General features: G+C 48.8%; 9 protein-coding genes across 9 annotated transcripts; 6 read left to right on the top strand and 3 right to left on the bottom strand.

Moving 5' to 3' along the window:
* Positions 1–432: 432 nt before the first annotated feature.
* On the bottom strand, positions 433–2,298 carry L228DRAFT_268862 (glycoside hydrolase family 16 protein; the record flags this gene model as incomplete). The annotated part of the gene is made up of 4 exons (XM_018335202.1): positions 433–894; positions 1,028–1,434; positions 1,521–2,078; positions 2,184–2,298. The coding sequence occupies 4 exons, from the start codon at positions 2,296–2,298 to the stop codon at positions 433–435; spliced, it is 1,542 nt and encodes a 513-aa protein (XP_018187950.1).
* Positions 2,299–3,829: 1,531 nt separating this feature from the next.
* Positions 3,830–4,338, top strand: L228DRAFT_239366 (mitosis protein dim1; the record flags this gene model as incomplete). The annotated part of the gene is made up of 2 exons (XM_018331136.1): positions 3,830–4,028; positions 4,106–4,338. 2 exons carry the CDS (start codon positions 3,830–3,832, stop codon positions 4,336–4,338), a joined length of 432 nt encoding a protein of 143 aa, XP_018187949.1.
* Positions 4,339–4,745: 407 nt separating this feature from the next.
* On the bottom strand, positions 4,746–5,823 carry L228DRAFT_203733 (WD40 repeat protein; the record flags this gene model as incomplete). The annotated part of the gene is made up of 4 exons (XM_018329649.1): positions 4,746–5,163; positions 5,232–5,464; positions 5,517–5,680; positions 5,736–5,823. Coding segments are annotated over 4 exons (903 nt in total), but the record flags the coding sequence as incomplete, so codon positions are not given.
* A 685-nt stretch (positions 5,824–6,508) lies between these two features.
* Positions 6,509–8,762, top strand: L228DRAFT_283543 (DNase I-like protein). The gene is made up of 2 exons (XM_018336127.1): positions 6,509–7,092; positions 7,185–8,762. The coding sequence occupies exons 1-2, from the start codon at positions 6,664–6,666 to the stop codon at positions 8,586–8,588; spliced, it is 1,833 nt and encodes a 610-aa protein (XP_018187947.1). The 5' UTR covers positions 6,509–6,663; the 3' UTR covers positions 8,589–8,762.
* Positions 8,763–8,956: 194 nt separating this feature from the next.
* L228DRAFT_248068 (nuclear polyadenylated RNA-binding protein Nab2) lies at positions 8,957–11,239 on the top strand. Its single transcript, XM_018332780.1, has 2 exons — positions 8,957–9,568; positions 9,630–11,239. The coding sequence occupies exons 1-2, from the start codon at positions 9,147–9,149 to the stop codon at positions 10,765–10,767; spliced, it is 1,560 nt and encodes a 519-aa protein (XP_018187946.1). The 5' UTR covers positions 8,957–9,146; the 3' UTR covers positions 10,768–11,239.
* A 264-nt stretch (positions 11,240–11,503) lies between these two features.
* Positions 11,504–13,356, top strand: L228DRAFT_268857 (Protoporphyrinogen oxidase; the record flags this gene model as incomplete). Its single annotated transcript, XM_018335201.1, has 3 exons — positions 11,504–11,869; positions 11,922–12,584; positions 12,637–13,356. The coding sequence occupies 3 exons, from the start codon at positions 11,504–11,506 to the stop codon at positions 13,354–13,356; spliced, it is 1,749 nt and encodes a 582-aa protein (XP_018187945.1).
* Positions 13,357–13,969: 613 nt separating this feature from the next.
* L228DRAFT_268856 (hypothetical protein) lies at positions 13,970–14,602 on the bottom strand (the record flags this gene model as incomplete). Its single annotated transcript, XM_018335200.1, has 1 exon — positions 13,970–14,602. The coding sequence occupies one exon, from the start codon at positions 14,600–14,602 to the stop codon at positions 13,970–13,972; it is 633 nt and encodes a 210-aa protein (XP_018187944.1).
* Positions 14,603–14,916: 314 nt separating this feature from the next.
* On the top strand, positions 14,917–15,622 carry L228DRAFT_283539 (ubiquinol-cytochrome C reductase). The gene is made up of 5 exons (XM_018336126.1): positions 14,917–14,989; positions 15,051–15,070; positions 15,133–15,198; positions 15,265–15,313; positions 15,367–15,622. Exons 1-5 carry the CDS (start codon positions 14,981–14,983, stop codon positions 15,421–15,423), a joined length of 201 nt encoding a protein of 66 aa, XP_018187943.1. The 5' UTR covers positions 14,917–14,980; the 3' UTR covers positions 15,424–15,622.
* A 234-nt stretch (positions 15,623–15,856) lies between these two features.
* L228DRAFT_283538 (hypothetical protein) lies at positions 15,857–22,805 on the top strand. Its single transcript, XM_018336125.1, has 4 exons — positions 15,857–15,968; positions 16,047–22,269; positions 22,328–22,456; positions 22,554–22,805. Exons 2-4 carry the CDS (start codon positions 16,109–16,111, stop codon positions 22,690–22,692), a joined length of 6,429 nt encoding a protein of 2,142 aa, XP_018187942.1. The 5' UTR covers positions 15,857–15,968; positions 16,047–16,108; the 3' UTR covers positions 22,693–22,805.
* Positions 22,806–23,073: the final 268 nt, after the last annotated feature.

The raw sequence follows: 23,073 nt of genomic DNA, 5'->3' as shown, positions 1-23,073 counted from the left end.
CCTTAATTTTCCGAGCTGGTGAAGCCATTGAGCACAAATTCCACTGAACACAAAGACCCTTATGAATGTCATTACTTCGTTACTTCATTTTAGTAAAAGTTGTTGTCCTCGTAATGTCAATAAAGACACAGTGTGTACAAATATTATTAATCCCATATCATAGCTTTCCCCATAAAACCTTCATGTCATTTTGAGAGAGAAAAAGAGAAAAGAAATCGAACGCCGTCACAATAGGGAAACATTCCCTCCCATCATAATGTCATGTATTAAATAATGAAAACCTCCCGTAATTTATAAATCCGCAATACCTTGCCAAGCCCAGTGCCCTAGTCCCGGTTCCCATTGTGTCCTTCATGTCGCGTTAAATCCTCATTATTCATAAGCCGTTTTGAATCATTCATTTCGAAATCCATACGGATTTCAGCCAATTTCCTAAAGGGCCAGGGTGCCAATTAAAATTGACATGATGAAGCTGATCCAAAAGGTTGTTGGAACAAAGGACCGAATACTGGGCTGCGACACACGCGAAGACGACAAGGATACGTGCCTCGACACGGCGCCACTGGTAGGGTGGGCATTGAGCAATGTGACCGACTTGGACGACCCTGCAGTTTCAGCAGCAGCCGCATCAGCGGCGGCGCTTTTCTGAGAACTTGAACCACCTGTAGTAGCAGTCGAGAAGGTTGTCGGCGTAGATGTTATCAGAAACCCCTGTTGATCGTAGCTCTTGGATTGTGTGGCTTGAGCAGCCGGGATAGTGACAGTTGTCAAAAATCCTCGCTGGTCGTAAGTTGTATATGTCTTATAGCCTCCTTCAGGGGCGCCAGGAGCAGCAGAGGAAGCCGGCGATGAGGCTTGCAGCGAGGAGATAGTATGTTCGGGAGGGGAGGTCGACTTGAAGAATCGAAGTCAGTTGCATGTTTTCCCCCAACATATCGAGTGAGTGAAAACAATTCAGTGGAAATGAATACTGGGGTAACGAGGCACAGAGACGGGTAAAGTAAAGAAAACAGGGTGGCGTACTCACAGGCGCCGAGCTTGGCGGAATCAAGTGGCCGTTGCTCGAAACCGTCCAGCCACTAGGCATGCCGGGGTAGTAGCTCGGAACGGAGGAGGTGCTTGTCGCTAGAGTCGATGATCCTGGCACCCATGGATAGACGCTCGGAGTGGAAAAGCTCGTGGTTTGGCGGTGAGTGCCTTCAAAGGGTGCAGGGGCATTGGTCATGGATGTAATGGCCGGTGCGGCTGACGAGGCAACCTGTGTTCCGTCTCCTTGAGAGTTGACGCTGCCACCTACAGCATCGATTTCTTGCCATGTTCCATCCGTGCCGGTATATTTATATTGGGTTCCGGTAGAGTAGTCCGTCACGGCAATGGACTTGACAATCATAGTAAAGGGGCCTTTGCTGTAATCGGTCGGACCACGTGCCCATTCTGTGACCATCAGTATTTGCAAGGACCTAAGGAAAAGAAGTGGAATCTAGATATGATCCAAGACGAGGAAAACAGGGGAAACATACGAATAGTACCAGGAGAATTGGACGGATCACCGCCGCTCCAGGCACCAAATTTAAGTTGCATAGGTGTCTGGGGGTACTGGTTTGCTTCGGCTGAAGCAGGTGTCAAAACTCGTACAGTTTGTCCGTTAATCTGCCACACGATTTGATTCGCAGACCAGTCGACCGTATACGTCTTGAATTCTTCCTGGCTGTTTGGATCTTGATGAAAGGCACCGCGATTGTAGTCGGTGGTTAGGCCTTTGCCAAAGTAGTTGGATTGAACCTCAGGGTCATCGGCACCGAGCCATTCCCAGTCAATTTCGTCAAGATCGTCTGATTGCAGCACAACGGAGCTCACAATACCCGCGCCAGGAGCAGCTTTCATGGTCACCTCGACTTTGCCGAACATGATGTACCACTTTGACGTGAGCTGCGGGGAGTCGCCGGACTTGGCAACGGTAAAGGAGACGCCATTGGAATCATATGTAGGGTTACCTGAAGGCGTAAAACTGTCCGACTGGCCCTCTGTGAAATCAATATCGACAGAACGGCCCAGTGCTGAATCAGGCGGGCAGTTGCCTAACAGGTTGGATTAGCTAATGCGATCGGTTTACAGATGGGTGGGAAAAGGCGAGCGGGGAAGAAAAGTATACACCAAAGTCGATACGAAAATCGGGGACGTACTCTGTTTGAGAGGGTTGCAATTGCTGTATGTCTGCGCAAATACTGGGGATACTCTCAGTAACGCAGTCGCAGTGAGAGCCGCCAAGAACGAGGATGTGTAAGACACAAGTCTCATTTTGGACCGTCTTTGCTCCTCAGCAGTGTTCTTTTAAGTCGAGTGTGCTGAGGCTCAAAGTTGTACCGAACAATCGCAGCAGAATAAATGAAACGAAGTTACAGAAAAAATTCCACTGGTAATTAACAAGATAAGAATCAAATGCTCAACGTTAGAATATTATTGCCAAGAAAAACATGACGAGAAACGGGAAGCTGAAGGATTTTAAAGGATCTGTGATCGGTGAGCAGCAGCTGCATGAACCCTGTTCAGCGCTGTCGTGTAAGGCCTCGGCCCCAGCCACCTGCAAGTGAATGTGAAGAGGACGTATTTCCCCATGGCGGTCGCAGGAGCCGATATGGGCCAAAGAGAAAAGAGATCGACAGGGACCGTAATTGAGCGCTCAGTTTCTCAAGAACACACACTGAATTAGAGCAATTATGGAACCACGGGACCCGTTTCACACATCATCATCGAATCACGTAAAATGGTTGTGGTTCGCTGGCAAACACGAGGTTGGAGGGCACTTAAAAATCGAGTGGCGCAGTAGCAAATCCCCTAGTCCGGACTTTGGACGTTGACCACTCCCGCTTTCTCAGCAACCGGCCCAACGTTTCTCGATCGAATACGACTACTGGCTAACGACCTCTTTCGAGATCGTAAAACAAGTCGAATATTGTTTTCTTGGACGATCGTATTTAACACCTGTCGTCGTCGTGGTTTCGGCGTATGACAGCATAATGGAGATGTTGCCCTAGTACAGCTAGAGTTTAGTCTGTGCCTGTGCTTGTTTGTTGCCGAGGCAACTATCCTAGGTCCGAGGGGTCAGCCTTGAGATATCTCATAACTCTCCAGGCGAGGATGAGGGTGTGAGGCCAATATGAATGGAAAGAAAGCGTCTATCTAGGTGCCATTATGTTAGGAGTAGATCTTTTGCCTTTTCTTGCTTTAGATCCAGTGAATGATATCTCTCGATATTCTCAAATCGAGTCTTCATAACAGGGGACCAGAAAAAGTGATATTCATCTTACACGGGTAAGAAAATGCTGCAATGACCGCAAAGACGATTACAGCATCTGCATAACAAGCTATATTCACTGACTTGCATTCGGAATTTCGAATTTTCGAGCATTTTCTTAATCAATGGCTGGAGAACTCAGCGGTTAGGAACCTGGTGGTAAATAAATGACCATCATCGTTGAGCCAGCGTAACATTTTCTTCCAGTAATTAGCCCAGAAGCCACATCGCATGGACTTTAAATCCTATCCAATTATTTCGAGACTGCTGTAAAGTACTATTTTCCTGATATTGTGGGGAAAGAATCAAGGCCAGATGTCGTCAAGATTCTCGCCCTTGTTTTGGAAATTCCTTGAACACTATGATGACTAAGCAAAGTATGACTTCAACCCGGCCGCCGAAAGGAAACTTTACCATCCCCACGTGCTACCAGACAAGCTACTTCTTCACCGCTTTCTCGTCCCCGAAGCATCGGATCAAAATTCCCACCAGTTCTCTATCTCTCTGAGACATAAAAAACCTCCATTAGTCAAAATGGGCTCTGTCGTGCTGCCCCATCTCCCGACCGGCTGGCATGTCGACCAAGCCATCATGTCAGAAGAAGAGCGGCTGGTGGTGATCAGGTTTGGGCGTGATTGGGACGTCGACTGCATGCGGCAGGATGAGGTGCTGTTCCGAATTGCTGACCTGGTGAAGAATTTTGCGGTGGTGTATGTCTGTGACATTGATCAAGGTAAGTGTTATATGCCCTCACACGGGGTTGACTCTTCGCTCTTTTCATATTTCTTGGGAGCTCACACGGCTCGATAGTTCCTGATTTCACCCAAATGTACGAATTGTACGACCCCATGACGATCATGTTCTTCTTCAGAAATAAGCACATGATGTGTGATTTCGGAACAGGCAACAACAACAAATTAAATTGGGTACTGGAAGACAAGCAAGAGTTGATCGACATCATCGAAACCATTTACAAGGGCGCCAAGAAGGGCAAAGGTCTAGTTGTCAGTCCCAAGGACTACTCGACGAGATACCGCTACTAGTCCTCATTGGTTTTCGGACGGAGTAAAGGAATGTGTTGGAAGAGATATATTATGGCACAACGTTTATATTTTCATTACGCGGATATCCAGTATTGCTGCTACAAAAAGTACATCATAGACGCCGTTCTTTGACTGACAGATTTCAATGATTCAAGAAAATTCAAGGATTCAGCTTCAGATTTATGATTTATCGGTGAGAAAGGAAGAAGAGCACGCCCTATCATCTTCCTAAGGCGGGCTATCATACACTATGGAGGGACCTTTATCAAAGATGGAATGAATTCGCAGAAGGAAAAAGAAGAAGGTATCTCATGCAAAAATCAGCCAAAGAGATTTTGAAATTCATGAGTCGTTAACGGCAAAAATCATCCCGAGGCCATCTCCGTATCAGAGGGCACCTCGCTGGGAGCTTCATCCTCTCTCCATATTCGAACTGTCCCGTCCAATCCACCGCTAACGATCATTCGCTCTGTCGGATGCGTATCTACTCCTAAAACAACACCATCATGGCCGGATAGTCGCTGCAGGACCGCCTTGCTGGTTACATCCCACACAACCATATCGCCATCTTCACTCCCAGACACTGCAAATGCGCCACTGTCGTAGACGCCAAAAGCACCTGTGATGCTGTATTTGGAATTTTTATGGCCTTGGTACGTCTTGACACATCGCCCTTCAACATAGTTCCAAAGTCGGACGCACGAGTCCAGAGTCCACGCTAGGACGAACTTTCCATTAGGGGAGAAGCGCACAGACACAACAGGGGGATTATCCTCGTGAACGAGCGTTCTGAGACATTGACCTGTGCCCGTATCCCATATTCGGCTGCAGAAGAAATGGAATTAGCACAGGCTCTTTCGCAAAAGTAGATTGAAGACCATCTGAAAACGCACATTAAGCCGTCTCCTGCGCAGCTCACAACCATAGTACCGTCTCGTATGAAATCAACACCACCGACTGGATCTGAATGTGCTGGTAGTGATCTCAAGACTCTTGCTGTTCGGACATCCCACAAGAATACTGCTTCGTCGTACGATCCGCTTACGAGCATGTTGCCCTTGGGTGAAAATGCGAGAGAGTATACATAATTATGATGACCGAGAAATGGAACAGGGTATGCTTTGCCCTACAACCTGTTAGACCACCGTTGCTCAAAATGTGGGCTTGGACGAACACACCGTAGCAACATCCCAGAGCCTGATGGACTTGTCATCAGATCCAGACGCTATCAACTTCGAGTCAGGACTCCATGATATGGTGGATATTCCTGCCAAATGTCCTTCAAGAGTATGTGCCAGCTTCCCAGAACGCGCGTCCCATATCTTGATTGTCGAATCCGCCGCTGCAAAAAAAGTCAGCTCCCTGTGAAACGAGCGGTCTTAGGAAGACCAACATACAGCAACTTGCAATCCAGTTTCCATCCGGAGAAAATCGGACTGCGGAAACGCCTCTCTTATGACCTCTGAGAATCAATTTTGGCTTATAGTAGACCCTTGGTGGCTTTTGCGGGACCGGGGTTGGCGCCTGGTCTAGTGAGGGAGAAGGGAGAGTATTGGTTAGATCTCGCGAATCGGGAGTCTCTCGTGCTTCATTGTCAACGTATGAAGGAGGAACTGGCCCTGGAAAGGAATGTCTTCGAGACTCGCCGTTCGGTGTTTCCTCACTGCGGTAGAATGTATGCACGGTATGGTCGAGTTCATCAGGGCTTTCATCCGCTTGATCGTAGGCTTCATAGCTGCTGCGTCGTCTCTCGGACGCTCCTATGCTTGTGTTTCCCTGTGCGCCTGACTTATGCCTTGAGGAAGATGTAAAATTGGAGGGTTCTCCTAATTCGTCCGGAGAGCTGTAACCTGCGGGAGACCGATCGCGTGCTTGGTCATTGTCTGGATCAAGACGCTGACGCTTTGTCGGCCGGTCTACAGGCTCGACGGTCGGACTTGTCTCTGTTGATGTCGACCCAGACATTGAGAGGCAGAGACGGACGAGGGCTGGTCAGTGACGCGACTAAAGTCAAGAAGTGGAAGTTTTGGGGCTATGAAGCTTGAAAGGCGGACAGGATACCTCAGAGCCAATGACGATGGGCATTCGACTAAGGCGGTGAGACTGTTCGCGATGACCCGAAACGGAATCACCACATCCTCAAAACCCGTGCACCACATTTATACATATTGTTTATTTGACATAGAAGCTGCACGGAAAATATTATATCATTTTTCCTTTTTCTCTACATTGAAAAACTTTTCCTTCGATTTCGAATCCTTTATCAATGTTCATTTTATTCACCAGGCTACGAACTGATCCTGCGTGACCCTTACGCCGCCCGCTATGGCCAATGAATTGGTCGACCCATTTCACCTTAATGTATTAAGCTTGAACTGCTGGGGTCTCAGATTCATTGCCAAAGTAAGAAGGGAGCGTCTTAATGAGATCGGTGTGAGGATTGCGGCCAAATCCCCGCCTCCGCATATTGTCGGGTTGCAAGAGTGTTGGACGCAAGAAGATTATCTTGCTATTCGAGAACACACGCAACATATACTGCCATACGGGAAGTTCTATCATGGAGGAATATTTGGAGCAGGATTGGCTATCCTGTCAAAATGGCCAATCGAGGAAAGTTCCATGATTCAGTATCCTATGAATGGAAGACCTACGGCTTTTTTCCGCGGTGACTGGTTTGTTGGCAAGGGCGTTGCGTATGCTCGGATCCGTTACGGACCTGGGATTGCAGATGTTATCGAAGCATTCTGTACACATGTAAGTTTGGGTTTCTTTGGACGGCTCATTCTCAAATTTCTGCCGCTTACTCTTGCTTTAAAACGTCTAATATTTGATTCGAACATCTATAGATGCATGCCCCTTATGAAAGAGAACCAAATGACTCTTACATTTGTCACCGAACAGCTCAAGCTTGGGAATTCGCAAAGTTAATTCGAGGCGCAATTGAACGCGGTCACCTTGCTTTGGGCATGGGCGATTTCAACATGCTTCCATTGTCCTTTGCGCATGAGCTAATTACCAAACATGCTCCAGTTCATGATGTCTGGCGGGTGCTTCATCCGGACTCTTCTATTGGGGCATCTGTAGACAGCGCAGAGAAAGCGCGAGGCCGTCCTGTTCCCACTGTTGAGCAAAACATGCTTGAGAACGGTGCTACATGCGACAGTGCGCACAATACTTGGCGCTGGAATAAGGGACAACAACAACGTCTTTCTAAAGGCGAACGTATCCCAGTGCCACCAGATACGCCTGATCCAAATGCACGAAGATTGGACTATATCTTTGTTGGCGCTCCTTCGCCCTCAAGACAGGATGTGAATAGTACACTGCTACCGCCGATGACGAAAACTGCCTGGTTCGTTGATGATGTACGAGTGGGCATGACTGAACCGCATCCAAGCCTGGGATGCTCTCTAAGTGATCACTTTTCTATCGAAGCGTCGCTGTCTCGAAGGTTTGGGGTGGAGGTTCCGGAGTCATTGCACACCATTTCTTCACCGTCCTCGGAGAAGGCATTCCATAACTACTATCCTCACTCATATCAGACCATATCGACCAGTTCCCGACCAGACTTCATCTGTTCCAGGCCACATCCTCCCTCAACATCGCAACCACTCTCTTCACTGCCAATCTCTAACCGCCTACCTATCCAAACCTACACATCTATTCTTGGGCTCGTCTCTCATTACAATGCTCGAGAGCGGTTCCAAAGACACTTTCGCCTGACTCACTTTGGTGTTCAGCTTCTCATTTCTATTGGCTGTCTTGTGGCTGTGTGGTGGGTGCCACACAATTACGTCGCTTTTATCCTTATGCTTATGAGCACGCTGGGCCTTGCCGCAGGTGTTTTGGATGGTTTAATTGGAGGTTTATTTGTCGGATCAGAGTTGCGTGCATTGAAAGAATTTGAGTGGGAGGTGAGGAATGCACAGAAGCTTGCACTGGAGTCGAAATCACAATCCATGGAATCAAATGTTGGTAGAGCTGCACCAGCAACGGAGGCACAGCAAGAGCTACAGCATCAATCATTTCTGAATGCACTGTCATTCTTGGACCAACTCCATCAAACGAGGAATGGAGCGGAGGTGCAGGAAGAAGACAGGTATCATTATACTGAATATGATGCGGGCGTTCCAAATGAGAAAGACATCGAAGAGGGAGCCACGGCGGCGGCGCCAGCGGCGCCGGAGGAACCACCCGCCCCCATCGCAGGAGTTGGAACTGGCATTGAAATGGAGCGCTTAGGAAGGTAGGCTCGGACAGATTGATTTTCTCGACGGCTTTGCGGGATTCTTGATCTGCCAGCAGTTTATATCAGGTTTTCGGGTGTCAAATGCATACAGCCTTTGCATGTAACAGAACATAATGCATGATGCATACATAGATTTAGTAATAATTATTAATAGAAGTTTATACGTTAAGAAGGCAGTTTATACTTTTCAAAGGTTTGAAGATTAGGCTCGTTGGCTCCCAGACTGATGCCCGGCTGCTTAGAGTTTGATAAAGTAGATCAGATAAGATCTGCTATCGCCCAAAGTATCTAGGCGCAAGTTGGATGATTAGTAAGCGGGCAGAATCAATTGAAGAGGCAAGACACAAGCTTGTAGATCTTCGCGATGGTTGCAGCGTTTTGAGAATTCACCATTTCTTCGTTGTTGTAGTCAAGCTACATTGATTTCGCTTGGACTGATCGTGGAAGTACTCACGATACTAAACTGTCTTTGAGAAGGATTTCGACCTACGTGTTCTCTGAACGGCCGACTTTTCTTTATTCCCCTTCAGCGCCACCTCTGTCGCTCCTCCTTGCAACCATGGCGGTCGAGTTTGCGCTCAACACGCCTCTAGCTGACGCCTTGAACAATGTTTTACAACCGAAGCTGGTAGAGGTGGGATGGACCACGGGCGATATAGACGACTCCGCGTTGTCTGAGTATATCCTATTGATGCTCGTCAACGGCAAAACCCAGGACCAGATCGCCGTCGAGCTCTCCAATGACCTCCTCGGTCTGGATCCAGGCGATACTAGAGGAGCTGAATTTTCCGGCTGGCTCTTTGAACAATTACGGATACTGAACGGGCAGATAAATGGACAAACAGCTCAGCAAACTGGAGTAGCGGATGAAAACAGCGGCGTCTCGGCCGGAAACTTTGATGGGATTGGGAATGACCCAGAAGGGCAGGGCCAGGATGCGGTCATGGGAGAAGCGGGTGAGGGGATGGCGGAGGGTGGAATGTACGTACATTTTCTGGGAAGTGGTCGTTGTATCATCATGAAGGCTAATATCATCATATAGACCTACGGGGCCAAAATCTATGCGGAATGGCCCTAGAGGGAACAACAGACGCCTCATGGGCCAACTTAATAAGGCAATGGATCGAAACACAGACCCTCTTCTGCACCGCGTGCGCGCCCAACAAGGTACTGGGAGAATAAATAGTCACGGTCGAGATGCGCCCAAGGGACCTCGCAACCAAAGAATGGGTGGGAGAGGCGCAGGTCCGATGCTTAACACCGGAATGCCTCCTGGCGGGCCTGCAAATGCCTTGATGGGCATGTCACCCCAGCAGCAGATGCAACTTTTCGCAATGTACGAGGAGCAAGCCAGGATGATGTCCCAAATCCTTTCCCCTCAACAACAACAACAAATGTTCATGGGACCGGCAATGGGAGGTCCAATGGTGAATCCGTCTGGGCCTGGTGCTTTCGGAGGACAACATCAACAGCAGGGCAAATCGCTGTTCGAGCGCGTGGATAATAACCCGAGGCGAAATGGCGGTTTCAACAAGAGGCAACCGAACAATTCCAGACCCGATCAAGGCCAACAGGAATCCCGAGACACCAATCCGGCTTCGTCCATGGACGTTGAAAGCCCGCAGGCTGCGCCCGATCCAGCGACAACTGTTTGCAAATTCAATCTCTCATGCACGAAGGAGGATTGTTCTTTCGCTCACCAGTCGACGGCTGCGCCACCCGGAGTAACGATTGACGTCAATGATACTTGCAGTTTTGGCGTTGCGTGCAAGAACAAGAAATGTGTTGCGCGTCATCCGTCACCAGCGCAGAAGACCACTCATCAGGCAGCGCAAGATTGCAGATTTTATCCGAACTGCACAAATCCCGTCTGTCCCTTCCGGCATCCATCAATGCCACTCTGCCGAAATGGTGCAGATTGTACTACACCGGACTGCAAGTTTACGCACTTGCAGACCATGTGTCGCTTCAATCCTTGCTTGAACCCTGTTTGCCCCTACAAGCATGAAGACGGACAAAAGAGAGGCAAATTCGAAGACAAAGTATGGACCGCTCCTGGAGCGAAGGAAAATGAGCATGTTAGCGAAAGAAAATTTGTTGATGACAATACAGAGGAAGAATTGATTGTGCCTGGTGGGGGCGTTCCTGAGGAGCAGAAAGCGGTAGAGTCGGGCGTTTGAGCAATGAGCGGTTTTGTCTGGGAGAGGCTTCACTAAATGTAGAATATCGTTTTTGTATGTTGCTTTTCTTTGGTTTCGGTCACTGGTCTCGGAGGCGTTTGGCGGACTGAAGCCCATCGGGCTAAATACTTTTTGCTGCAAAAGCATGGCGTATGATGCAAAGAGGTTGAATATTCGTATCTTAGGTACTGATTGGGTGTCAGAAAACATCGGATATATCTGAAATGAAGATGATGCGACTTGAAATTTCGCTATACTATCATATACATATGGTCTCTTTTATAGAATGCTGATTATGATTCCGTCAAGGATTAAAACGCAAAAGAAGCCCTATCCAGCTAAGCCCAAGATTGTTTTTGAAATTTTCTTTTGTCCCGGTTGTACTGCGGAGGGAGAGCTTGCACAGGTACGCGTCCCCATTAAAGAATTAAAATGCTACGGCTTGATTAATTTTACAAATGTGTCAGACACCTATACCTTACTTGGATCTATTGATAAAGGTGAAAATAAAAAATAAAAAATAAAAAATCTTCAATAGAAATTTCCTGCCAAAATTCAAGTGTAAAATAAGACCACAATCATGATGTCTGGCCGTGGCATCATCATCATCCGAGCCCCATGCAAGCTTAAGACCCCAGGTGAATCCCGATTCGGTTGTTGAACTCACCTCCGCCCGCTCAGTTGACCTACTCCGCACTCGCAGTCTTTGTCCCGGATTGGGCCACAACTTGTCCCAATGGCTCCAAGACATCCTGAAAACCTCTTAGAAGTTCTCTTAAAGCAATGCTACCTCCAACCGCGTTGCGCTGCTGGTCAGCGACGCCCGCTACATGTTTCTCGATACACTACGCAAGCTGCGCACGAATACCACAAGCCGGATAGCTTCGCTGTCCTGGGCGGGGGGATTAGTGGTCTTGCCAGTGCTTTCTACTTGTCGAAGAAACACCCGGACAAGAAAATTACGCTTTATGAGCAAAGTTCGCGCGTTGGGGGCTGGGTACAGTCCAAGAAGGTCGATGTAGGCGACGGGTCAATAGTCTTTGAAGAAGGACCGCGGACCTTGAGGTGCACTATGCCCAATGGTATGGTAGCACTGGACTTGGTAATCATTAATTAATCCTAGTCAGCGGAAGAAAACTGCTTACAGGTCTTAGATCCGCCAGCTCGGTCTAGAAAACGAGATTCTGAGAACGAAGAAGGATGCAATTGCCGCAAGGAACCGTTTCATATACTATCCAGACCATTTGGTGCGCGTTCCTGGACCAGGATCGAGTTTCTTCTCTATACTATCTGCCGTGATTCGTGAACCAGTCTTTCGGGAGTCCTTTACATCCATCTTGCGGGAACCTTTCAAAACAGTTCCCTCGGCCGCGGGAGAAGACGAAAGCGTTGGCTCCTTTCTGGAACGTTATACCAGCACAGTCCTTGTCAACAATCTCGTTTCACCGCTCCTGCATGGAATCTATGCTGGCGACGTTTGGAAGCTGAGCGTGAACAGCATTTTCCCGATGTTGCCTTTCTTGGAAAGGACGCATGGCGGCCTTCTGCCAGGGGCCCTGGATCTGCTGTTTTCCTCAGAAAAGCCAGCGCTAGAGAGGGATACCGACTTGATTCAGCATCTTCTTCAGGAACAACCCACACTTCGAGGACAGCTCTTGGAGATGAAGGACACTAGTGTCTTCACACTCAAGGGCGGCCTTGGCAGTTTAGTGACGCGCCTTGAAGAGGTTTTGCAGCAAAATAAGAACGTGGTTATCAGGAAAGATGCCCAAATCGAGGCACTCGAATTAAATCGAACAATGGACACTATCCAACTGGTATGTTCTCACTGATTTTCAAAGGAGAGAGTCTAATAGGAGAACTGTCTAGACCACAAATCTCAAAGATGAACCCAAGCCAAATCACGCCTTTGCAATTTCAACCCTTCCAGCTCAAACTTTGGCCAAGCTTGCCCCGGAGCTGGATAGTCTTAATGACGTTCATTCCGTGACGGTTATGATTGTTAGCCTTTTCTTCAACAACCCCAACGTCCTACCCGCCAACGGATTTGGTTATTTGATTCCTCAGTCTATTCCGTTAGAACAGAATCCCGAACGCGCTCTCGGCGTCGTCTTCGACTCCGATGCTGCTCCAGGCGTCGATACTGCCAAGGGAACCAAAGTAACCGTTATGCTTGGCGGACATTGGTGGGACGATTTTAGTTCTTACCCTGATGAAGAGGAAGGAATGAGGATGGCAAGAACAGTGCTCGCTCGACACCTCGGTATCGTCGATGAGCCTATTGCCAACAATGTCCGGCTATTGAAGAACTGCCTGCCACAGTACACTGTAGGCCACCAAGCTCGCCTCGGCCGCACCCACAGAGATCTTCAGACAAGTTTCCGAGGTAGATTACGCGTCGCAGGAAATTCGTATGGTGGTGTGGGCATCAATGACTGTATACGCTCAGCTTACGATGTTGCGATGCTGCCCACGGAAGGCTCGTACTTTGACACATACACGGGACTCAACAATTTGGGACCGAACCCGCAATGGGTTAAGTTCAAGATGGTAAAACGGCAGGTACAGGTCAACACAGTAACAAAATAATCCGGGACTTGGCTTGATTCATTCTCCAATGAAGATACATATTAGCGCCCAGTCGAGGCGTAATAGAGCTTGAAAAATAAAGGGCGACCTAAAGTCTGAAAAGGCGCATCCTTTCATGTTCTGTCTAGATAATGCTCGACCTCGGGTCCTTCCACCTCAGCCGTGGCAGAGCATGTCCCGAAAGACAGCTTAAGCTCAACAATAATAAAGCTAGTCCATGCGTCGAAAATAATAGGACCCCAACACAGCAAATAGTCACGCCGGACGCCAGATGGTACTTCCGCGTCTAGCAATAGAATTGATGAATTTCTTGCATCCATGTCTCGCGCTCGAGCCAAGTAATGCGCCGCCCTGTCGAGTGTCGCGGATAGCGCTAAACGGGCTCGCAAATAGCGTATCATGTTTCATAATGCTAAAGGTGATGCATTGGTGATAGTAAGATATGCTCAGGATCGTAAGAGGTGATACAGGTCGTTAAGGTCTGGTTCCACCACGCGCCATGCGAAAAGCGAATGTCGTCAGCGGGGAGGGCCCGCGTCTTTGGGTTCATGCAAATGGATCGCGGAAAAATTAAATTGACAATGTCCCGCAAATATGATCGGCTGGACAATCTTCATGATTCTTGAGGCTCCTCGGGGTCAACGCCCAGCGCACTGAGTTGCCTTATCAATTCGCTGATACGAATAACTTTTTCGAATTGCTCTGGAAGCAATGACTCCCCGCTCTCCTTCTTGTCTTTCAACTCCCGGGCCTGTCGTAACTTCTTTCTTAGGTTTCGGGCATGTTTCTCCTTCTCAGCCTCCGCGTCTGCTCCGTCAGGCTTCGCGGTCGCCCTCCAGTTCTCCTGGACGACTTTATCTGAAGTGGCTGACTTCTCAACATTTCCATTGGCTGTGCTTGAAATGGGTTGCTCATCTTCCTCTTGCGTGCCGACAGCCTTGGCCTTCTTCCGTGCTTCCCTCCGCTTCGCGTTCTTGTTGCTGCTGGCTTTGGCAGCGCTGTCTGTCTTTTCATCATCGACACTAGCCGCACCAGGGACGCCACCAGAGCCCCGGTTTTTCCATGCCTCTGCTGCCCGATTTTTATAGAGTTTTGCGTCCTCTGGTGGTTGGTAACCGGGGCGAACCTTTATAGCTTTGCGCTCCGAGCCGTCTGCGCGTCGCGAGGCCGGAATGATGCGGTCGCCGGAGGCGGTAATTGTAATACCGGCATTTGAAGTCTCCTGAGAAGAATTTGGGGCCGGCATGGTAAGCAATTTGCAGTTGCAGTTGCCTTTTGGTTCAAGGGCACGACAGTAATAATTTGGGATGAGCGAGCGAGTTGAGAAGTGGATCAATGACCGAAACGCACAATAATATAGAAGTGACCCAGGGGTCCCACGAGTATAAAAGTTGTGCAGGTGCATAAATTAGTGAACTGTGCTCAGTATCAATTTGGGAGTAATTCGCGCATGATGATTGGCGGAAATTGCGGAAGAACGGTATATGCACGTGACCTGATACAAAAGCGCCAAATCTCCCCAAACTTCCCCAAAGGGCCATCACGATCTCCAGCTCCCATCGTCCGTCTTTGCTCCTTCGAATCTTCCTTTCCGTGTTGTTGACCGTGTTCGCGACTTCTCAAAATGGCAGGCGTATGTGCTCCTCTTTCAAGAGTCAATTGGTAGAAAGATGAATACTGACAGTGAAATCTAGCTGGCTTCCACCATCTACAAGTTCGTTGCATCAGAACTGCACTTCGACTTCTTATATTTCGCTGACGCATTGATCCGAATAGCTCCCTCATCCGGAAGAACACTGTCTTCCTGACTACCATCTTTGCCTCCGCCTTCGTCTTTGAACTGTATGTGAAGGGAACAGAACTGAGCCGACATTGTTGACCTAGCGCTGATGGATGTGTTTGCGATAGTGGCTTCGACTCGATCTCCAACCGAGTCTGGGACTCATTCAACCAGGGCGTACGTATTTCGCATGGATTCGTGACTCGGCAATTCACTAACGGTGCATGCAGCGGCAATGGAAGGACATCCGTCACAAGTACGTCCAGGCCGAGGAGGACGAGGAGTAAGGAAGAACCAATGGCATATTCTTGAGGAGCAGTCGGCATTGTATTGCTAAGTCGCATGCCGAAGACTTAGAGCGGGATCATTAGATTGTGTATTATATCAAGAGATCCAAATTACTGTCCATATCCTTGGACCGCGTTCTCAACATGTATCCGTGATAAATTGAAGATATGCGCCGATGAGAGGACGAAGCGTTGCGACAAAGTCTGACGTGAGAAATGAGTCAGATATTGATTCATTATATTTGCATGTTCACTTTCTTTCCATATGAATCTAATTTCCGTAAATCAAATCACATAAAACTGCTATTGTTGTAGAAATCCGGTGCCTTCGGCACTTCGGCCACCACAGCAGAGCTGCTCTCGCTTGCAATGCCGTCTTCACCTGCGCTATCCGTCATACCGCCCGAGTGACAACAAGAAAGAGCTGTTGCCACAAGGACTCAACAACATCAAAAAAGCGTTGAAGAAGTTTTCTTCATTTCATCATATAGTACGCTTCTGTTGTTTTTAATCCCCTTCACTGGGAGCTCAGTGGGGCTCGAGTTGTGAGTTTTTTTTTTTCTTTTTCCTGATCGATCTGCCTGTCCATCAACTTCGCTCACGCTCGACTTTGATTTGCATAGAGCTTCTCCTCGAATGTTCGCCCCTTGAGCTGTTTTTTTTTCTCGAACAGTAACTTTCTACCATGCGGCTGTCTGCTCTCGAGCAGCACCTCTGCCATATCCTCCGGGATTTCCCTAAGCAGTACGAATACCGGTACACCAAAGAGGCCAGCGACCATTTACTGGAGATACTTTTCCGGTCCCTTTGCCATGACAGCGATACATACTTTCGACTCTTTTTTCCCCAGGAAATTTCAAAAAATTCGACGACCTGGAGCTTGCGCGAAGCTCAGGGTGCAGTGGAGGGTGCAGAGTATACTGCGGGGGCGCGGGGTAAGCCATGCGGGCATATCTTCAAGAGCGGCGAGGCGACATATCGCTGCAAGACCTGCAGTGTAGACGACACTTGTGTGCTCTGCAGCAAATGCTTCGACGCTTCCGATCACACCGATCACATGGTATACGTGAGCATCTCACCAGGAAATAGTGGGTGCTGCGACTGTGGAGATGCCGAGGCTTGGAGATTGCCTGTCAATTGTGCTATCCACACTGCTGTTCCAGAAGAGGAATCTGCTGCAGCTGGAAAGACTGTGGTGGATAAGAAGCTTCCGGATGACTTAATCGAGTCTATCAGAGCTACGATTGCGCGGGCGATGGATTACCTTTGCGATGTCATTTCGTGCTCCCCGGAGCAGTTACGACTCCCCAAAACGGAGGATAGCATCAAGTACGACGAAGAAATGTCTCGGCTGACTTCAAAATGGTATGGTGGAGATATTGAACCAGAGGAAGAGCCTGATTTTGCTCTCATTCTCTGGAATGATGAAAAGCATACCGTGCTCGAGGTGGAAAATCAAGTGGCTAGGGCTTGCAGAGAAACCAGGAGATTTGGCACTCGAGTAGCAAACGAGACAAATGATATGGGCCGCAGTGTTGTCAGGCATTCCAAGGATATCAAGCACTTGCTTCAAGTTGCTAAGATTATCGAAGAAATCAAGGTTACGGTCACGATCAGATCGTCTCGAGACACATTCCGCGAGCAAATGTGCGGTACGATCATTGAGTGGCTAGTGGATATAGCGGGATGCAGTGTGGGCGAAGACCACGACATTCTCCGGCAAACAATCTGCGAAGAGATGCTTAAGGGGTGGAGGACCGGCAGCGAGGCCAGTAATGCAGAGATCGGTCGAAGTGGTATTGATGATCATGAAAAAGATGAGACAACTCAACTCAGAGGCTTTGCCATGGCACATGCGCTGCACAACATAATAGACATAGACGAGGGCGATAACGATGATGATGACGATGGCGAGGACGACGACGGTGAGGACATCGATCTTGAAGCCGAAGTAGTGGAAGAAGGTGATGAAATGGACTTGGATGAGCTAAACGCCGACCGGGACGGTGACGTTGATATGGATGCTCTCTCGCCGGAGGACGAAACTGAAGTGGCAGAAGCTACTTATGCGGGTTATCCGCCACCGCCACCCCCTCCTCCTCCGCGCCGGCCGTCACAGCAGGAGCAACGTGAGCATACCTCTTCAGATTCTGAAGGTGGTGAGGCAGGAAGTACCGCCAGTACTCTAGCCCGAGCAACAACAAAAATCCCAAAGACTCCGACAGAGCGCCCAACGGTGGTGCGGCATCCGAAACCGCCAAAGTACTGGCTCGAAAAACCTGCTGCGTTTAGCAGCAAGGAACCAATGCCTGTTTATGAGGATCTACGGCAACGCGTCCGGTTAGATTGGCTTGTTCTCTTCGATCTGAGAATGTGGAAGAAGGCACGCATTGATTTGCGGGACCTTTACATTGGAACCGTGGTCACTATTCCTTACTTCAAGCGCATTCTGGGATTAAGATTTGCTGGCTTATACACTACTCTCGCCCAGCTCTATCTGATTGCAGACCGTGAGCCTGATCACTCAATCATCAATCTTTCTCTGCAGATGCTTACAACTCCTTCCATCACCGACGAAGTGGTGGAGCGGGGCAACTTCCTCACGAACCTCATTGCCATTCTGTACACCTTCCTAACCACACGCCAAGTCGGTCATCCCGAAGACGTAGATCCCACAGCAACGTTGGCATTTGAGGCTGGCTCCGTCACGAACCGCCGCATGTATCACTTCTTCATGGATTTGAAGTATCTGTTTGGTTCAGAGCATGTCCAAGAAAAACTCCGAAATGAGGAGCGATACATTTACCAGTTCCTCGACCTCGTCAAACTTCACCAAGGAATCTGCCCTAATGTTCGCGCTGTCGGGGAACATGTTGAGTATGAAACAGATGCCTGGATCAGCGCATCCCTAATTACTCGGGAGATCAACAGGCTATGTCGCCAATTCGCTGAGTCATTCAAATGGAAACGTGGTGAGGACGACACCAGCATTTCCAAGGCAATTCGTATTGCGGCCAAGGCTGCCATCCTTAATTCCATGGGAGCGGAGCGGAAACGATTTGACCAGGCTGAAATCAAAGAGGAAACCCGATTCAAAACAATTCATGCTTTGGAGGCTGGCCCGGAAAATTGGGGAGATTCTGACCAACAATACGAAATTGTCGATTTCGTTATTGAAAAGGAGCCCATCAGTTTCCACCATGCTCTCCATTACACACTCTCCTGGCTGATTGATTGTGGAAAGAGCATGTCTAGGGACCAACTTCATGGACTGCTGTTATTTAGCTTGTCTGAGCTCAAGGAGCCACCCAGCACCAAGCAGGCCGTTTCGGAACACGAGCCTGAAAGTTATCTGCTCGCGTTATTCGACTTTCCCCTTCGAGTCTGCGCCTGGCTCGCCCAGATGAAAGCCGGAATGTGGGTTCGAAACGGTCTCAGCCTTCGACACCAAATGTCGACGTATCGAGGCGTCTCACAGAGAGATGTCGCTCACCATCGAGATATTTTCCTCATGCAGACGGCTATGGTGATCTGCGATTCTAGCAAGGTCCTCGCATCAATGATTGATAGGTTCAGGATGAGAGACTGGATGGAGGGCAATTACGCTGTGCCAACCGGTTACGAGGATAGTCAAATGGTTGATGTTGCCGAGGACTTTATACATTTGATGATAATCATCCTAAGCGACAGAACGTCTCTCTTGCCCATCGAAGACGAACCTAATCCCCATCTTGTTGCTATCAGGAGGGATATCGTTCATACTCTCTGCTTCAAGCCTCTCTCATTTTCAGAGCTCTGCTCTCGCTTGACTGAGAAATTCCAAGACCTTGAAGAGTTCCAGGATATCTTGGACGAAATGACCAATTTCCGGGCCCCTGAGGGTCTCTCGGATACAGGAACATTCGAACTCAAAGAGGAGTATTACGAACATATTGACCCCTATGTGGCGCACTATAACAAGAACCAGCGTGATGAGGCTGAAAACGCTTATCGCACACGTCTCGCGAAGAAGTCGAGAAAGTCGCCCGACGATGTGGTCTTTGAGCCGAAGCTGCGGCCGATTACATCGGGTGTCTTCGTCACCCTTGGAAGATTTACCGCGACACCTCTTTTTGCTCAAGTGATATATTATTCGCTTCTTTACTCAGTTATGTCGAAGACTTTCACCCCCAACATACCAGTCACTCGTGTGGAGACTTTCATTCAAGTGGTCCTTCACTTGACTCTCTTGGCTATCATTGAGGACCAGACTGTAGAGAATGAATCAGAAGAGCATCAGAATAACTCATTCTGCGCATTTGCGCTCACAAACAATGCCAAGAGCAATGGTCAACTGTCAGCACCAACCATCGTTTCTGTGTTGGTGAAACTGCTTTCGAATGAAGACTTTAAGGCTTGCGCGCCCAGAATTCGTCTGATCCTCCGCAAACTCCACCACAAGCGGCCGAAGTTGTATTCTTCGACGGTCTCTGCATCGGAAGTGTCTGCGGACAGATTAGGCACCGAATCTCCAGCAAATGCTGGTGCCGAAGATGTTGAGCTGAAGAAGAAGCAGGCCCTTGAGAGGCAAGCGAAAGTCATGGCACAATTTCAACAGCAGCAAAAGTCTTTCATGGACGCTCATGGCGCTCTGGACTGGGGTGACGAAGACTTTAGTGACGAAGGAGAAGAGATGGACACACCTCCTGAAGAGCAGAAGAAGGTCTGGAAATATCCTACCGGTACTTGCATTCTCTGTCAAGAGGAAACCAACGACTCTCGTCTGTATGGAACATTCGCGTTACTCATGGATAGCAATGTTCTGAGGCAAACGGACTTTTCCGATCCTGAGTTCGTCGCGGAAGCTGCTTATGTTCCAGATAATCTAGATCGGTCTGCTGAAGATATTCGGCCATTTGGTGTTGCTGGCAAGAACAGAGACACGGTCCGTAAATTTACTGCTGACGGAAGCGAGATTGCGGTGGAACGGCAACGTCTGGGCCGTGGCTTCCCCCCAAACCACGTCCGACGTGGTCCAGTGAGCACTGGATGTGGGCATATCATGCATTTTGCCTGCTTCGAACTTTACTATGGCGCTACTACTCGCAGACAAGCACACCAGATTGCTCGCAATCATCCCGAGAGACTGACTCACAAGGAATTTGTATGCCCTCTCTGCAAAGCTCTGGGCAATGCATTCCTGCCCATAATATGGCGAGGCAAAGAAGAAGTCTACCCGGGCATCTTACATACCGAAGCGTCTTTTGATGACTGGATTACCTCGCAAATTGGGCCGATCGTTTCGCGCCTGGAAAAGGGAGCTGAGGGTGACGGGCAGGAAAAGCACCGTTATCAGGAGACTTTTGTACAGTACGGCTCAGAAGCTGTCGTTCCTTCGTTGGCGTCTCGACTCGATCAGTTGGTCAGACCTGGCCCCACGAGCGCTGCCTCGTTAACGCAGCCGACCCGGCCAGCTATGCCTGGAAATTTCCCTCTTGAAGATGCTCTGACGCCTTTGCAGTCGCTGGGTCCACTTTCGCAACAGATTCAAACGCCCAGCCAGGCGCCGGGCGAGCAATGGGCCATTACAGAGCTGGTCGGAATCTACAAGAGATTGAGGGACACGATGAAAGTCAACCAACTCTCGACACGATATGCTTATCCGCCTGCTGCTGCTCTTTCACTGGAAGACCTCACCCATACCGATACGCTTGCTCGAAGTCTAGGCTTTTCAATTTCGTCCGTCGAGATCAGCCGAAGAGGAATGGAAGCGCAGCCGGGAACCACATTGATTCCTGGAATCCCTGAGTCAGCCTTGACACATTTGCGCATTCTCTCTGAGACGGTCTCCTCGTACATGGCAGTGGGCGGTCTCCGTAACTCTGGTGCTAACAGAACGGTTACTGAGTTCAGGGAACTGCACGGGAGACAACTTCACCAACTTTTCATTGGTCATCCACAGATCTTTGGCATTGAGGCTTTCACGCTTGAGCTGAAGCAGCTGGAGCCTCTTTTCTGTCAAGACATTTTCGTCTTCCTTGCTGAGTGCTCCGTCTGCATTGGACCGTCGCTGAAGCTGGATATTCATCATCTGCTCCGGCTCTGCTATATTTGCGAGCTCGTCAAGGTGACATTCACATATCTATGCGACACGAATGTACTTTGGCACCAGTCACTCTATGAGAAGATTCCGGACGACAGTCTCAAGACATATTCACTTGAGCAGCTGCAGAGTTTTGGATCTTTTATCGATGGCATTGGGGCCATCTCGGATGAGGCTCTCACAACATTACGGTCAGAAAACACGGAGCCCAAACCGGCGCCCAAGGCGGAAGACTTTTCAAAAGAGCACCTTGAAATATTCCGCACGTTGGTTGCGAACTACGCCCTGCCGTTCCTCCGAAAGGCTGCTATCCTGCTGTACGTGCGATACGGCGTCGACTTCCATAATAACGGGTACGACGATTTTGATGTTCCGGAGCTGGATCGTTTGACCAAGGCTCTGAACGTTCCCACATTGGAGGAAATCTTTTCTTTCTTTTCCAAGAACGATCCAGCAAATGTGACCATCAGAGCTATTGTAACTGGCTGGATCCGTCATTGGGCGTGGGCCAGAGAAGGAAGACGGCCAATCCATCATGCCCGGACGGCGATCACTTTGAGCCACCCCGGTATCCTTGAACTCGTTGGTTTGCCGAAACACTTTGACACTCTGACCGATGAGGCCATGAAGCGACGGTGTCCGACCACTGGCAAGGAAATTGTCGACCCCAGCATCTGTCTTTTCTGTGGCGACATTTTCTGCAGTCAGGCCTTGTGCTGCTTGCGGGACGGCCGATATGGCGGTTGCAACACACATCTTGAAAAGTAAGCTTTTATTGCTGTAGGCGGTATATGGTAGAGCAAGTACTAACTATATTTAAAGGTGCGGCAAAGACGTCGGTATCTTCATCAACATTCGTAAATGTACCGTTCTTTACCTCCACGGTCATAATGGCAGCTGGGGCATGGCGCCGTACCTTGACAAGCACGGCGAAGTCGATCCCGGATTAAGGTAAGGCCTTGCCTTTCCATTTATATCCCCCTTCTGTCCTCATGTCCAATATGCAACTCCTTGAGAAGAGGAATGTGGCTGACAGAAACCCGTACAGACGCAACCGGCAGCTTTTCCTGAACCAGCGCCGCTACGATGCTCTCATGCGTAATGTGTGGCTCTTGCACCAGATTCCAACCACCATTTCCCGAAAACTCGAAGCCGACACCAACAATGGTGGATGGGAGACTATATAGTTTTAGATGACTTGTCATTTATTCAATTTCTCGATTGAAACAATCTTTCGAGATTCTTGCAGATTGCCACCTTTTCTCGCTTTCCTCTCCCTTTACCTTTCTTTGCCCTCTCCATCAAACTACTTCTTTTATTTCAGTATCAGCATTGCATGGTGTTGCGGTGTGAAGCTGCTTTCTAAGGGGTGGTGATTGGTTTTTTTTTTTTTTTTTTTAAAGAGGGTTTCGTTATTTACATGCTTACTGTTTACATGCAGTGCTGGGGACCGGGTTCACTATATTTTACTTATCCCTCCATCAATCTTTTCATTTTTCTCCCCTTTTATATGCTCCTACTCTGCTCCTTTTTTTCCTTCCTTGTTTTCCTACGTGCACCTTTCATTA

Source organism: Xylona heveae (genome assembly GCF_001619985.1).
Source record: "Xylona heveae TC161 unplaced genomic scaffold L228scaffold_6, whole genome shotgun sequence".
Lineage (NCBI taxonomy): Eukaryota > Fungi > Ascomycota > Xylonomycetes > Xylonales > Xylonaceae > Xylona > Xylona heveae.
Note: the sequence above shows the minus strand (reverse complement) of the source record. Positions and strands in the feature narration are given on the sequence as shown.

Coding starts and splice junctions, on each gene's coding strand:
- L228DRAFT_283543 (XM_018336127.1), top strand. CDS start 6,664: ATGGCCAATGAATTGGTCGACCCATTTCACCTTAATGTATTAAGCTTG. Junction 7,093..7,184: donor TCGAAGCATTCTGTACACAT/GTAAGTTTGGGT, acceptor GAACATCTATAG/ATGCATGCCCCTTATGAAAG.
- L228DRAFT_248068 (XM_018332780.1), top strand. CDS start 9,147: ATGGCGGTCGAGTTTGCGCTCAACACGCCTCTAGCTGACGCCTTGAAC. Junction 9,569..9,629: donor GGGATGGCGGAGGGTGGAAT/GTACGTACATTT, acceptor ATCATCATATAG/ACCTACGGGGCCAAAATCTA.
- L228DRAFT_283539 (XM_018336126.1), top strand. Junction 15,071..15,132: donor CTGGCTTCCACCATCTACAA/GTTCGTTGCATC, acceptor TGATCCGAATAG/CTCCCTCATCCGGAAGAACA. Junction 15,314..15,366: donor GGGACTCATTCAACCAGGGC/GTACGTATTTCG, acceptor CGGTGCATGCAG/CGGCAATGGAAGGACATCCG.
- L228DRAFT_283538 (XM_018336125.1), top strand. CDS start 16,109: ATGCGGCTGTCTGCTCTCGAGCAGCACCTCTGCCATATCCTCCGGGAT. Junction 22,270..22,327: donor TGCAACACACATCTTGAAAA/GTAAGCTTTTAT, acceptor CTATATTTAAAG/GTGCGGCAAAGACGTCGGTA. Junction 22,457..22,553: donor GAAGTCGATCCCGGATTAAG/GTAAGGCCTTGC, acceptor AAACCCGTACAG/ACGCAACCGGCAGCTTTTCC.